This window comes from Python bivittatus, unplaced genomic scaffold, assembly GCF_059951505.1.
Source record: "Python bivittatus isolate LINGU-HERP-01145 unplaced genomic scaffold, Pbiv_v1 ctg000070_np1212, whole genome shotgun sequence".
NCBI lineage: Eukaryota > Metazoa > Chordata > Lepidosauria > Squamata > Pythonidae > Python > Python bivittatus.
Genome location: NW_028277034.1, coordinates 21080452 through 21095005, shown reverse-complemented (window position 1 = coordinate 21095005; position 14554 = coordinate 21080452). Strand labels below are relative to the sequence as shown.

The 14554-nt window shown below is 35.5% G+C and overlaps 1 protein-coding gene across 3 annotated transcripts in view; it reads right to left on the bottom strand.

Annotated features, from left to right (window-relative positions):
- Nucleotides 1-14554, bottom strand: part of LRBA (LPS responsive beige-like anchor protein) — a 427822-nt gene that overhangs the window by 361039 nt on the left and 52229 nt on the right. For all 3 annotated transcript variants that reach the window (XM_088132764.1, XM_088132766.1, XM_088132765.1), the window contains exons 9-16: nucleotides 13284-13430; nucleotides 12072-12269; nucleotides 11384-11517; nucleotides 9501-9609; nucleotides 9243-9395; nucleotides 7321-7489; nucleotides 5488-5567; nucleotides 3952-4014 (exon numbers count right to left, since the gene is read on the bottom strand). In XM_088132764.1, coding sequence (XP_087988890.1) covers nucleotides 3952-4014; nucleotides 5488-5567; nucleotides 7321-7489; nucleotides 9243-9395; nucleotides 9501-9609; nucleotides 11384-11517; nucleotides 12072-12269; nucleotides 13284-13430 — 1053 coding nt within the window. The remainder of the gene's footprint in view (nucleotides 1-3951; nucleotides 4015-5487; nucleotides 5568-7320; nucleotides 7490-9242; nucleotides 9396-9500; nucleotides 9610-11383; nucleotides 11518-12071; nucleotides 12270-13283; nucleotides 13431-14554) is intronic.

The window sequence follows — 14554 nt, the reverse complement described above, 5'->3', positions numbered from 1 at the left end:
TTACTTTGTCATGCCGTTGTTTGTAGTCAGTCTGTACAATCTTCTTGCAGCAGCTAAATAGGTGGTCCACTGTTTCTTCAGCTTCTTTGCAGAGGCAGCATTTTCAGTTTGTTGCTGTCTTCTCAATTCTGGTTTTATATGCATTTGTTCTTAAGGCTTGGTCTTGAGCAGCCAGAATTAGCCCCTCTGTCTCTTTCTTCAACTTTCCTGCTCTTAGCCATTGTCAGGTCTTCTTGTTATCAGCTTTGCCTGCTAATTGTGTGTGTGTGTGTGTGTGTGTGTGTGTGTACTGGTCATGTAATACTTCGCTTTGCCATGTCTTATTTCTATTCTTCACTAGGTCTTTCTTTTAGCCCAGTTTGGTCTCTTTGGTATTCAGTAAGCCTGCACGGTGTACTAGCTTCAGTGCATCTTCTTCACTGTCCTTCAGATATTCTTCCAAATGCCCCTTTTTCTTCTTTAACTGTCTGGTGTACTTGCAACATTCCACACCCACCTATGTTCCTTGGTAAGCAGAGTCTGTCAACATCACTGTGTGGATGAAGGGCATGATTCACTTACGTTATTTTTCTGGTTTCCTATCCAGGGCTTTTAGTTCAACTTGATTCCAGTCCATTATTCCAGCTGTTTCTCTAATGATTGGAATTGACCAGGTGTTAATCATCTTGATGGTATTTCCACCATTGAGTTTGGACTTTAAGATCTTCTTCACTCTTCTGATGTATGCACTACTAATCTTCTTCTTGCCTTCAGTATGCTTGATGTTGTCAGCCTGAAGGACGCCCAAGTATTTCTAGTGATTTTCATACAGACTGTTGACGTTATTTCCATAGGGCATCTTGATACCTTCAATTTTCACTGTTTTCCCCTGTTGATGGTAAGGGTGGCACATTTGTCCAGTCCAAATTCTATTGCAATATCTTGGCTGTATATTTGGACAGTGTTGAGCAGCGATTCCATTTCATATGATGTTTTTCCATACAGCTTCAGATCATCCATGTAAAGGAGGTGGGATAGCCTGGCAGATGTTTTTGATGTTGATAGCCATGGCATTAATTGTTCGGTATTGTTGACAGAGGAATCAATGCAATGACAAACGGTAGTGGTGATAGTGAGTCTCCTTGAAAGATTCCTCTCTTGATGTTAACCTCTCCCAGTCTATCACCACTGACCAACAACTGTGTTCTCCACTGTGCCATTGATCTTTGCACAAAGCTTCTGATGTTTCTACAGACTCCTGTTATTTCTAGTCACTTGACTGTCCAGTCATGTGGCAGGGAGTCGAATGCCTTCTTGTAATCAATCCAAGCTACATTCAAGTTGGTCTTCCTTCTCTTGCAGTTTTCCAAAATCATCTTGTCAATTAGGAGTTATCTTTTGTACCTCTGCTGTTTGAGCAGCTTTCTTTCTGTTCTGTTCAGATAGAAAGAGCTTGTTTTCAACTAGATGCTGTTGGACTGCATCAGCTACTACACCAGTTAGCAATTTGAAAGTTGTTGGCAAGCAGGTGATTGGCCTGTAGTTGCCTGGTGCTGGGCCTTTTGCTGGAACTTTCATTATCAGGTAGGTTTTGTCCGATGTTAACCAATCTTCAATTCCACCTCCTTGCAGTATGTTGTTAAACTGCTTGGCAATAAGTGGGTGCAGAGTAGTCAGATGTTTCAACCAAAAACCATGCTGACCAATTCTTGATTTTCCTTGCCCTTTTCTCCACCATTTCTGCTATTTTTACAAGTTCTTTCATTTTAGCTTCTTTTTTATTCTTATCCACCTCCTTTATCCAAGCTGCATTCTTGTTGTATTTTTTTGGGTTGTCCCATAGCTGCACCCAGAACTGTACTGTTTCTTCGTCGTCAGGTGTTGACTGGTTAATTGCAGTCTCTCCATTGATGGATTGGTAGAAAAGTTTCTGATTTAACTGTAATTGGAGATGCTGCCTGTAGTGTGCAATTTGTGTGTCGTATCTGCTGATCTTCTTAGCTATGGCTGTTATTTGCTGCTTTAATTATTTCCAGTGCTTTTTTGATCTTCCTTGTTTCTAGGTGATATTTCTTGATCAGGTATTCTTTGGTCTTCTTGTTCTTCAGCTTTTTTTTCATCCGTTCTAGCTTGCTTGCATCTGATCTTAGCATGCTGATCATATTTTCCAACCTGATCTTCCATTTTAGTGGTGCAGTGTTTGGCTTTTTTTCTTGTTTGTTGACTTTGCATCCAAGGAATTCAGTTATAACTGTAGCCATACTGTACATCAGTTGGTTTGTTTCTTGCAGTGAGCTGGTGCTTATATTTGATATTACAGTATTGGCATCTTTTAATACTTGTGCTAACTGTTTCTTTGTTAGAAGCTTCAATGCAGGCAACCTTATTCTGTTCTTTGTGCTGTTATAGATGCTCAGTTATTCTTTCTTTCAATTGCTCTTGTTTTTAAGTTAGAGGGCTTTGTTCTTTCTGACAAGAAGGCAGAGAGAAGGTGCCTGGTTTGGGAATGAGAATGATTTAATAGCAGTGCTGGTTTCCTCTACTACCAACTCCCCCTGGATTGTCTCTGCTGTCTGAGCTACTTCGGACAAGGCTTCAATTTCTTTGCCCTGGGTAGACCTTTGCAGTTCTTCCAATTCTACTTCTGTGAATACTTTATTTCATGTTATAAATCAACATTGATCTGCTGGTCTCTGTTCTGTTATTTCTGATTCTGGATGTTGTTCTTTCCAGAAGTGATGCATTCTTTTCAGATATCCTCTTCTTGTTGGATATTATTATTATTATTATTATTATTATTGATATTATTGATATTATTGATATTATTGATATTGATATAAAATAGGAGAGAGCAAAAAAATTTAAAACGTCTTCTAAATATAAGAAAACACAAAAAGAAACCAATTGGGTTTGTAAAGTTTTACTTTGTAACCCTCGTATATAATACTTCACTTTATAAGGGAACCATCTGGTGTCATTGCTTAGTCAAATCTATGACATATATTCAGAATTTGTTTAGTTTTTAGATGTTCCACAGAATATCACCATCAGTGTTTATAAGTGCAATTTGCCAGAATCAATGCACATATAACTCAAAGGAGGAAAAAGCTGCTCTTGATGTAAAATTACTTATTTAGTCTACTCATTTTAATATCCTGAAAGCAAATTAATTTATTTATATTTATATCCCATTTTCTAAATATTTGATGCTACATCTTGCATAAAACACTTGCTTGATGTGAAAACATGAAAATATAGATAATTCCAATAGTAACCAATGCTTACTTTTAATTACTGCTTTACAGTATATACTCGTGAATAAACCAAGAATTTTAGGTGCCAAAATACACTTGAAAAATTGGGTTTGGCTTATCCATGAGTACGGTAATAATTTTTTAAAATACCCATATAGCCCTTACATACTTGCAGATAATCCATGAATATGCAGACCCTCAAATTTTTAACCAAATACCTTGAAAAAATGTGCCACCCATAATTAAGCCAATTGTGAAAATTAAAACATACAAAAATATTGCAGATGTACATTTTTCATGGTACTTTGGTTAAAAATTTGAGGGTCAGCTTATCCATGGATGGGCTTATACATGAGTATATACGGTAACTTATTAACATGTTAATTTTTATTTTTATATTCACATATAGCCAGAATTATATTTAAAAACCCAATTATTATTTTTTTGTTTTGTTTTCCATGAAAGAATCCTTTGTAGATATAGCTTCACCATTTGTTCTTTTCCCTGCCCCCACCCTGGTGTACCAGTTTAATGAATTGAATAGGAAACTACAGAAACTTGTTACACAAATGAACTTCAAGATGCGGGTTTTTAAATTATTGTTCAGTATTTGTAGTTTTAATTTTATGCATGTTTTTCTTACTTCAGAGTTATTGGGTGGTAGGAGGGAATATTTTACTCAAAAGGTTCTTGGAAGCAAGTTGCCAACTTAGTTTACCTCATGAATAGTAAGAAGATAATTCAGAATGCCCTGGAGTTCATCTTCTTTCACTCCATAATCCTTAAAAGATAAAATCAAGACAAATGTAACTCAAGTAATGTATTTTAAAAGCAGAATATAAATATCACACTGTAACATAGATTAAATACTTGTTAAATGTTTTAGATTCATTAACACATGACTTTCTATGTATACTATGCAGTTTCCATACAGGTCCCTATGACTATCATGCATAGTTCCTATACATGCCCTTATTTACTTTTTTTGGCTCTTATTTTTGGCCCTTATTTATTTCAAGTGGGCCTATATGAATTACAACACAGCTTATCCATAAAAAGAGGACACAGCTCAATAGCAGAGCATATGTTTTGTGCATTTTCAAGTAATGTGGAATAACTCTTGCTTAGAACCCCACAGAGTCACTGCCAGATATCAAGCCAGATAGGCAAACTGTATGTTTTAGTATAAAACTAGCTTCAAACAATCCCACCAAAATATTGAAAGCGCTATTATAATTAATTTGTTAAGAACTTCACATAGAATCAACTGTTAGAAGCAATACATCTTGAATTTTGATTGAAAAGACCCAAAGTAGATATCTACATATTTACATATAAGTCCAAAACTGTAATGAAAGAAGTCCGTTTTTCACTATTCCGGGAGTACACAATGGATACCAGAAGAGACAATATTCTCAACTATACATAGTATAATCACATAGATCTATGAATTTGGGTTTCCTTAGAGTAAAGTCAGAAATAAGAAGGAAATACTGAGTGTGTCAAACATTCTTAAAGCAAAATTGATTATTCTACCAATTCCAAGCTCTGAAAAGTTTTTTGGTTTTTTTTTTTTTAATATTTGTCCTTACTAGGTTAATCCCTTGCTTTACTTGTGCCTCTTTTTTCAGCTGGAGAAAGTCCAAGCACCCTGCAGTAGATTTCACTTATCCTTGGGGAGCTTTATTAACTTAGCTTTTTCCAGTCAGGCAATATGACAAGGACAGCAATGAAAGAGGGATGAAAAACAAAAGGAAGAGAGAGGATGAGATGGATGGCTTGAACTTTGCCACGGGCACAGCTTCTGTGTATACACATCAGTTCTATTACAACACTGGGTTCACGGCATGGATGAAGAACATGGTTAACCCTCTTTTTTATATTGCATCTCTCTTCCCTTCAGGAAAGAGAAAGCAGCAGTGACATTTACCTGTGAATTGAAGAGGAAAGCTGCTCTAGTGAGATATGAAGATTTAAAGTGCTGTACCTTCTTCCTCACCTTAATTAATCAGAGTCTGTACTTCCTACAGCAAAGGTTCAGCCATCAGAAATATAAGGTACACTCTAAAGGAAGAAGCCCCCCCCCAACACACCCACACTGCTATCCATGTGAATTGGAATGATGATTCCTAGAATTTTACTTGCCATCCCCTCAGCATGTCATCTTAACAAATCTAGAAGACAATAAGCAGGGGAAACAGCTCTGTAATAAAATAAAACTGAAGAGCACAGACTTAATTTGAAGATTCCTTACCTTTGTCACCAACTGTTTAATAAACATGAGTATACAGGCTCGCAGAGAAATAATTTCTTTCTGATTAGGCCGAGGTCCATCTTAATATGAAAGACACATTATGTTACACCATACTTAACAGCCTAAGATCATTACAGTGCAATTACAGTAACTCTAATCATTTGCCCTGCATGTTAAAGAAAAAATCATTATTTTCAGCCACATGGAATATTTCAATAATTATTCATTTGCTTTAATTCAGGTTAATATCTTAACTAAACCCAAATCAAATGTCTGAGCTAGAATGTTTTCATCCAAATTAACCCCAACCTAAGCAGTGGATTGTTTCATAATGTTGCTCCTGCACATAGGAAGCTATGCATCAGAAATGTGAAATACATCTATATTTTCTAGGAAACAACTTTTCTGACCTCTGCTCTTTTTCAGATTTCCAGGAACAGCTCCCAGTTCTCATTTGTGCTTAAACCAGGCTCATTCCCTCTTTCCTTTTATATTATTAATCGCAGAAAACCTGTCTTCCTTGCTGACCAGTGTTTGTTGCTATAGAGATTTTCCTCCTGAATACTGCAAACCAGCCCCAGTCTCTTGGTCAAATCTCAAACAGGCAAGATCCCTGGGCAGTCTTGGTCATATACCTTTACTTACAGAAATAATACTAAGTCATGGTTTGTTTTAACCATGCGCCACAAGTGTTGCATGCACCACAAGTAGCAAGATCCACATGTTACGCTAAGCCACAAATTGTATCTTTGCAAATCACAAAGATATGCTTTAGTTTATACAAACATTCTAAGCCAAAACCTAACCAAACATATTATATGTTAGGCTAACGAGTGAATCCAGCTAAGAGTTAATAAGAGATCCTGAACATTTGTGATGGCAAACTGCAACCTCTTTACAACTTCAAAAGAACTATTAAAAGAGACAATATTCATATTTATTTTTAACAGGTTTTTTTTTTTGGTTCCTTGGAGTCAGTGTTGACTCCTGGCAACCGCCTGGACAACTGCCTGCAGTTTTCTTGGCAAATATTTTGGAAGTCATTTGCCATTGCCTCTTTCCTAGGGCTGAGAGTGAGTGACTGGCCCAAGGTCACCCAGCTGGCTTCATACCTAAGGTGGGAGTAAAAACTCAGTCTCTTGGTTTCTAGCCTGATGCCTTAACCACTACTCCAAACTGGCTCTTTTAACAGATATACGTCCTGCTAATTCCACGTGAATTTCACATGTCACTGCAATATATTTTAGGTGTATTTCCAGATATGGGGGGAAAACTAAAACTAAACAGATGGTTTAAAAACACCTTCCTACATTTGTACAATTTATTATCTTGGCCTGTAGGGATATGCAAAACATATTGTTCCAGAAAGACAACACTCCCTGAAACACCAGATATTCCATTTTCCCCCTTGATTATTCTGGCTTTCTCCCATTTTGGCTGTTCCAGGGATGGTCAAAAGCCTTCTACCTCATTCTGGAAAATGTTCAAGCCACCCCCAGAATAACCGAAGCAGCATGATCCAGGAGAAAAACTTAACATTTGGGTATTTCTTGAAACATTCTAGTTTTCAAGTGGTATGCTTGGCACATCCCTAGAAGTACCATAAAAGTAATTCCATTACTCTGGTCAACAAAAGCCATGGATACATTTTTTATCTAACAAATCAAATATGACACTTGAGTTTTAAAAGAATACATATCACCTAGTGTTGCACACATTATACTTAAACTAAAATTCTATAAATATTTAGAGTATTATATTATTTCAGTACCTAACTTATTCACAGTTCCAAATGTTGTATTATTGTTGTAGAACAAGAAAATAAATACATACCTAAACCTTTGGGAGTAATTCCACTACGGTCTTGAGGATTTACTACCCAGTAGTAATACTTCAAGGTGTGCATTGCCAGTAGAACTGTCCCAACTCGTCGAATTGTATTATATATATTAGCTGTGCCAATGAACTCAGTAGACAAGTAAGTGTACAATATCAATTGAACCTATATCATCCAGTTTAAAAAAAAAAAAAACAGAGGAGAGTAACTAAGATTTCATACATAGGGGAAATTAAATAAACACAGGGAAATTACCACTCCCAAAGATCTATTTGTACACATATTTATCTGGAATAATGCCAATAGGTATGACTTCTGAGACACGTTATAAGATTTGTAACGATTTTCAGAGGTTTGATGTTGTGGTATATCACTGTATTATGTGCATACTGGGATTATGTACAAAGCAGAATAAAATGTGGTTTTGAGTTCAAAACAAAGCAATTCCATCCAAAGCTAATTCTCTGAGCTGCCTTCCAGCAGAACAAAACTTGAAACAGTTCAAGAGTTCTATTTTATTGGAACAAAACTCAGAACATTCCAAGCCATATAAAATAGTGAAAACTCGAAATAAGCCCCCCCCTTTTTTTGGTTCACTTAAGTACCACAAGAGTAAATGGGGGGGGGGGGGCAAGGACAATCCATGCTGGCTGGTTCCAATGAGCCAACTGGCAAAATTCTTGATGAAAGGGGCAATTTAAAAAAAAAATGTTCATTTTAATGGCAATAAAAATTAGTTCAATTTAGCAGTTAGGTAGCACCTCACAATTTAAAAACAATAGTTAAAACACAACAATCTTTAAGTTCCTAGCAGGTTGATGGAACAAAAGGTTATCACCTCTGCTTACACTGGGGAAGAACTCCTCCTTAGTATTAAGCTCACCAAACATACTACATGATGCCACAGGAATTGTGGGCCTATTAGTAACTATGCTGCCTCCCTGTCCAACAAACCTGATTCTCTCCCTCAGATAATCCTCCTTTGAGTAGCCTAACTCTCCCAATCATGACTATTTTAGCAATAACATTTGTTAAAAAGAAGACAAACTGAATATTGCTACCTAACTAACCTTAAATAGGAGAAGGAAGAGCAGTGCACAGTCCTTAAATGTAAACCTCAAGAGAAAAGGGTTAATTGAAATCATTAATTTTCCTAAATAAACAAACAGGTCTTATTAGGGGACAGAGCATGAAAATGTCCTTGCAAACTCTAAAGGAGCTAGATGAGGGAAAACTAAAGATAAAGTGTGAAATGCAAGCAGCAGACTTGAATGAAATTGGGGAGAGGTGGGTTAGAAATGTATTTACCAGATCCAGCAGCAGCAAGAACAGCAACAGTCCAGTTGCATGTCCCTCACAGTGCCAGTTCTTTCCTCAGTCAACCACCAACAGCAGAGTCAGATCCAGAATGGTTCCCTAATGAGTTTTATGCTTTCTTACATATCCGTTCCATCCCTCCTGTTCCCCAGCATTGCAGAATCCCAGCCTAGATCACCACATCCATCCTTAGGTAATATTAGCTACCATGCCAGCCTAGAGATATTTTTTTGTAATGGCAAGAGATAAAAGTCCAATTATATTGCCCAAAATAGCATTGAAACACTCAATATTACTCAGAGTTGTGTTTTGTAAAGATTTTCAATGAGTTTATTCATTGCTTGAAACAAAACACTCAGACATGTGTTTTGTTTCATGCATGGAACACTTGAAACAGCTGCTTTGTGCTCAAAACAGTTCACAATTGAAACATTTTTCACTAATTTGTAATTAATTCACATTATGTTTCTTCAAAATACTGTACATCTTTAAACATATAAAAAGGGAGATAAACCTAGATTCTTGAGTCCTTATATGCCATTAGTTAGTACTAGCATGTCAAGTCTTTTTATGCTCTGTTCGCAAATGGAAAGTATCTTACCTTGGCTGGAGTATGAATCCATATTACAGGGTTAAGGAGAATATGATCACACAACTGCTTCAGCAAAGGGACACCATTATGCAAATTGCTCAAATATTTAGCAAAGGCAAGGCAAAGGTCTAGAACAGTTCTGTTAACGTGTGTTTTGGAAGACTGTAGAAGGGAAAAGAGAATGTGTTCAAGATGTTTAAGTAATTATGAACATGGCCAAAATATGGAAAAATGCAGAGAAAAAAGAAAGCATTTAATTTTGTTTACCTTTTCAAGACTGTATCCTATTACAAGGAAGCCCTTACAAGAAAGCATTTGTTCTTGCATAGCAACTGAGTTCTTCAGCAACTCCATAATGAAAGCCAGTAAAATAGAACTGAAAAATATATTGCATTGATGCAGCGTGTTAAAAATTAGCATATTTAGGGTTTATAGTAAGAGTTTGCACATTTTTGTGAGGATGCTGATTCAGTCTTCTTAATTCAGCAGACTATATTATGTTTCCAATAAAATTACTGAAGTTGCACAACCTATTACATCTTTGTGAGATAACCACTATCATGGCAATCCCAAAGAGTGATGACTAGTATAAATATAATCATTCTCCTCCTTGAAGAAATATTTGTGTACTAGTGGGAAACTGCACTATTATATCATAACTTACAGTACATAATCCAGTCTGTAATATATCTATATTAAGACAAATTATGGATTCTGAGAATTTGAAGGTGAGCCATGTTTGAAAAACACTGTCCACTGCAAAGCAAGCCTAAATGAACATATTCAGAACATATGAAGATAACATTCTGAAATACATTCAGAACATATTCAGATCACATATTAGAAATGAGATCTATAGATCACTTTTTCGTCATGAGATATAGTTTATTTTCCAGTATTAGGACCTTAGTTTATATGGAATTAAAGATATGGAATTATAAAAATAGTATATGTAAATATTTTTAAACAACTCTTCAGATTTACAGCTGAAAAATTTAGAAGGTTATGACTACATTTATTGTACAAAATTCACTCAAGAAATAATACCACAAAAGCACAAAAAGATAAGGAAGTGGGTATAAAACCAGGTAGCACTGGCTAATTAAAATACTTCAGTAAACAAAATGTTGCACTTTGACACCAACAATTGCACTACTTATTTTATAAAAATAAGTACATTAATAAAAACAGACAATCAGCATGATGCAGAAACAGAAATGTCTGTTGTTTCTAATATAACATTTTCATTTATATGTTAAAATAATATCTGGATTAAAATCAAACTTGGTAGCTTTAATTTACATTTATATTGTTATTGCAGTCAAACCAAATAATTTACGTTGCTGAATTTACTGGGAAAAAATTAGGTGTTCTAATCTAGAATATGTTTTACTAAATGTTACCTGTACAATTACCAGAAGTACCAACTGCTTTAGAAAGCTATTGCATTTAACATACTAGAAGCATTTCTAAGGCAATTGCCGCAGAATATCAGCATTGTCTAGAAACCCACCCTTTGTTCTTGACAATCCCATAGTGAAATGAAAGTAGTTTGTGAATACAAGACATTTTTCACTGATCAAGCACTGGGTCAGGAAGATAAACTCTCTTTGGCCAGAACCAGCAGCTCTGTAAAAAATAACCCTGTATACCTTTTGACAGAAAGGAATTCATCCCTGAGAAATTTTTCATATCTCCCCCCTCCCTGACTCCATAAATTACAAAGCTACTGAATGATGTACACATTTGTGTAGAAGACCTAGTGTCAATAATCTTGACTTCATCTCAAGGTCTTCTCTGCACAACAGATTTAACATGATCTAACCTTGAAAATATAAATAATGTTCTCCATGCTGCAATATAATTGCATTACTTGGATATAATTCCCCCCCCCCAAAAGCTAAACATAGTCTCATGTATCTTTACCTCGGCTACATCTATATGTGTATGTCTATCTTTTAACATGCATTTTATCTTCAGCTTACTCTATTAACACAAACATCTCCCAACTTAGTTTGGTTGCAGTTGTTACAGAGTATCACTAAGCGATCAGGCATAAGGATTCTTTACTATTGGAATGTGGTAGTTCCTCTACAATTTCGATCACCCGAAATGAAATGGCAATTTGAAGTGAGAATAAGGATTCTTACCAGAGAGTTGTGTCAGGTTGATCCAAGGAATATTGTGTATAGTCCAACTGTGCAAAGAGAGGAAATAACACCTGCACTCCTCCAATTGAATGCATTGCACTTTGGATAGAATGGGTTATGACTGCTTTCACATCCTGTTAATGCCAAATTTGAACACATTAGATATAGATCTTTCTTTCCATGATTACCTTTGGGCTTTAATGTGCCCAAAAAGCTTCAGTAGGATCTTTATTTATATTATTTACATTATAACGACTTGCTAATATAATACAAAATGTGAGAGAGCACGATCATGTGCTATACATGAAGTCTAAAATAAAAAGTTAAAATAATGGTGGGAATAGAACTTTTATCAGGCATTAAAAGCACATGGTCTGCATAAAAAATGGTTAATCTTAATTAACATGGTAACTTTCAGTGGTACCATGGTAACTTAATCATGCTACCATGGTAACTTAATCATGGTAAGCTATATTGTAGTTCCTTTGAAGAAAATACAAGGACCTGAAAGCATATGATTGCACACCACCAATCAATCACATTAGATCTGAAAACAGGCTATGTGTTAAAAAGAATCAAGCCATAAACCCTAAATCTTTTGAAAGGCACACTTAAAGATCAAAATATACCCAAGGGAAAAATTCAAAGAAATCTCCCCATGAACCTGAAATCAGATACACCAAAATACCTGTAACATGAGGGCATGTGGTGAATGTACGAAGATAGAAGGATTGTCCTTGGGTGATGATTCTAGGCAGAGCTGTGCATCTGTAGCCCTTGGGTTGTATGTAAAGGCAATAGCATTAGATAGTTTCCCATCATATAATAATTGTTTATGATGATCAGCTAGGAACAGATCACTTTCTCCCTTGAACTTAAAAGTTCCCTAGAATTAAAGATTAAAAAAATATATTTAACCAGAATGCAATTGGAGTGCAAAGTTTCACACATAGGTGTTCAAGAGTTTCAACAATACATGTCTGAGATTCGTTAATGAGTAAAAAGAACAGTGAACAACATTTTAAAAAAGAAATTCTATATATGTATCCTGACATTGTTTACTTGTAAAAAAAAGGATAAGCGTGGGAGAAAATATATTTGAATAGAATTTCTTGGTAATATTGAAGAGCAAAACAATTTTCTTGTATTTGTCATAGTACTTCAAATGTTTAGAGATATATGAAGTACAGTACAGAACAAGCACAGAAGTTTACATTTAAAATTAAACTGTCTGACATTACAGAAATGAACCATAACCAACGTTGAGCAACACTCTCCTCCTTTAGTACAGGCATAAAGAATTTTGAACCCTGCCACCCTGTCTGCATAAAAAATGGTTAATCTTAATTGTGGGTTACGAAAACAGAACATATGCTGGGTCCACTCATCATGGTAAGCTATACTGTAGTTCCTTTAGCATTGACAGTGAGATACATTTGCAAACTGTGTTTATGATCTAACATTATGCATTAGCCAGGCTACTGTAGATATTTCAACAAACTATGGTTACTTAGAGTTAGTTCAACAATCCATAACTAAAACAAAATATATATAGCAAGTATGAACACAGTCAACATCAAGCTATGGTTTATAAAGCTTCAACTCTTTTATCAATGCTAAGCTACTGGAAAAAAAGAGTAAAACTTGCAAATCCATCCTTGGAGCTGAGCTGAGAGAGAAGGGAGAAACAAGTCTCTGGTTTTATGAGTTTAAATAAAGTTTAAATTAGTAATATTTTGCCATCATATTCTGTACAAAGTCAATGGAAAAACAATAAGAATATTTAAAAATCTACTCATCATTTAACAGGGATGTTACTATCTTTTTTAAATGAACCCCATATAAAATTAAAGTTTTGTCAGCTCCACCAAAATCCACAACACCTTAGGACTATACATACTTTGTATCCCAGACCAAGTTGATAAATAGCAAAGATCTGAGCTGCATTGAGAGCTTCACTGAAAAGATAAACAGCTGTCATCTGGCCACAAAATACTCGATTGGCATCTGCTGTTTCTGAAGAGCCCAGGAAACATTTGTCAAATGTCTAAGAAAATAAACAAAAAAGTCTGGTCAATGTTAGTTTAATTATTTTTTTAAAGTGAAGACTATACACCAAAGTCCCAAACAATTATGTGTATATCTTTGATATACAAACACAGAATTCTTTAGTAAAGAGCTATTTATGAGCACTGCAAGTTAGAATCCCACTGATATGAAATGAAGAAAAAAGCCTCCTGTTTCTATTATATTCCATGTGTACATCTGAGATTCACTTACTTTTGGCACAGGGAAACCAGATGAAAAATTCTACTTGGATATGATAAAATCCTGTGGGGGTTTTTTTCCTTTTGTTTTTGCTGTTTGCATATTTTGGAATTTCAGGGGGGGTTTTTTTGGTTTTTTTTTTTTTAGGGAAGAGGGAAACTCTGCTAGCCAGGGAATGGACTTTTGAATATATTATTTTTTCATTGGTCAGGTGTCACAGATTGGCCAAAGAAAAGATACAGAACTTTCATCCTATAATTTAATCGATAAATATCACTAAAGATATAAAAAAAGGTAAGGTTCAGTTACAATTCGAGTGATACATATGCCTACTAAGTAAATAAATGGGAATAAAAAAAAATTAATGTGATTTTTCTTCTGTATTTATTGCTATTGTTGATTTATTTATTTCAGGGCAGTATATACTACTCACATCACTACTCCAATAATCCATACAACAGAACATCATCATCATCACCACCACTCCACCCAGAGTAAAATGCCACCTAGGAATATATACCTGCTAGGACTGACAGAATTATTTAAGACATTGTGGTCTTGCACATGCTTTAAAGGGCTTACACATCATAAGTAGCACTCTAAACTGGGCTCAGAAGCCTCTGATAACCAGTGCAATTACTGAAGAATAGGGCATAGCAGACCACCTTGTCTCTGAAGATGCCAGCCACAGGTGCTATGGTCCATGGTCAATAAACCCTGAAGCCCAACAATATTTATTATTTGTTAGATTTGCATCCCACCTCTCTATTATCAGCTCAAAGGGATGTTCATAATACACCTTTTTGCCATTTTTCTCCATACCAACAACCCTGTGAGACTCTGACAGGCTTATTTATATTTATAAATGAAAGAATAAAACCAGATCAATATTCCAGATCTCTG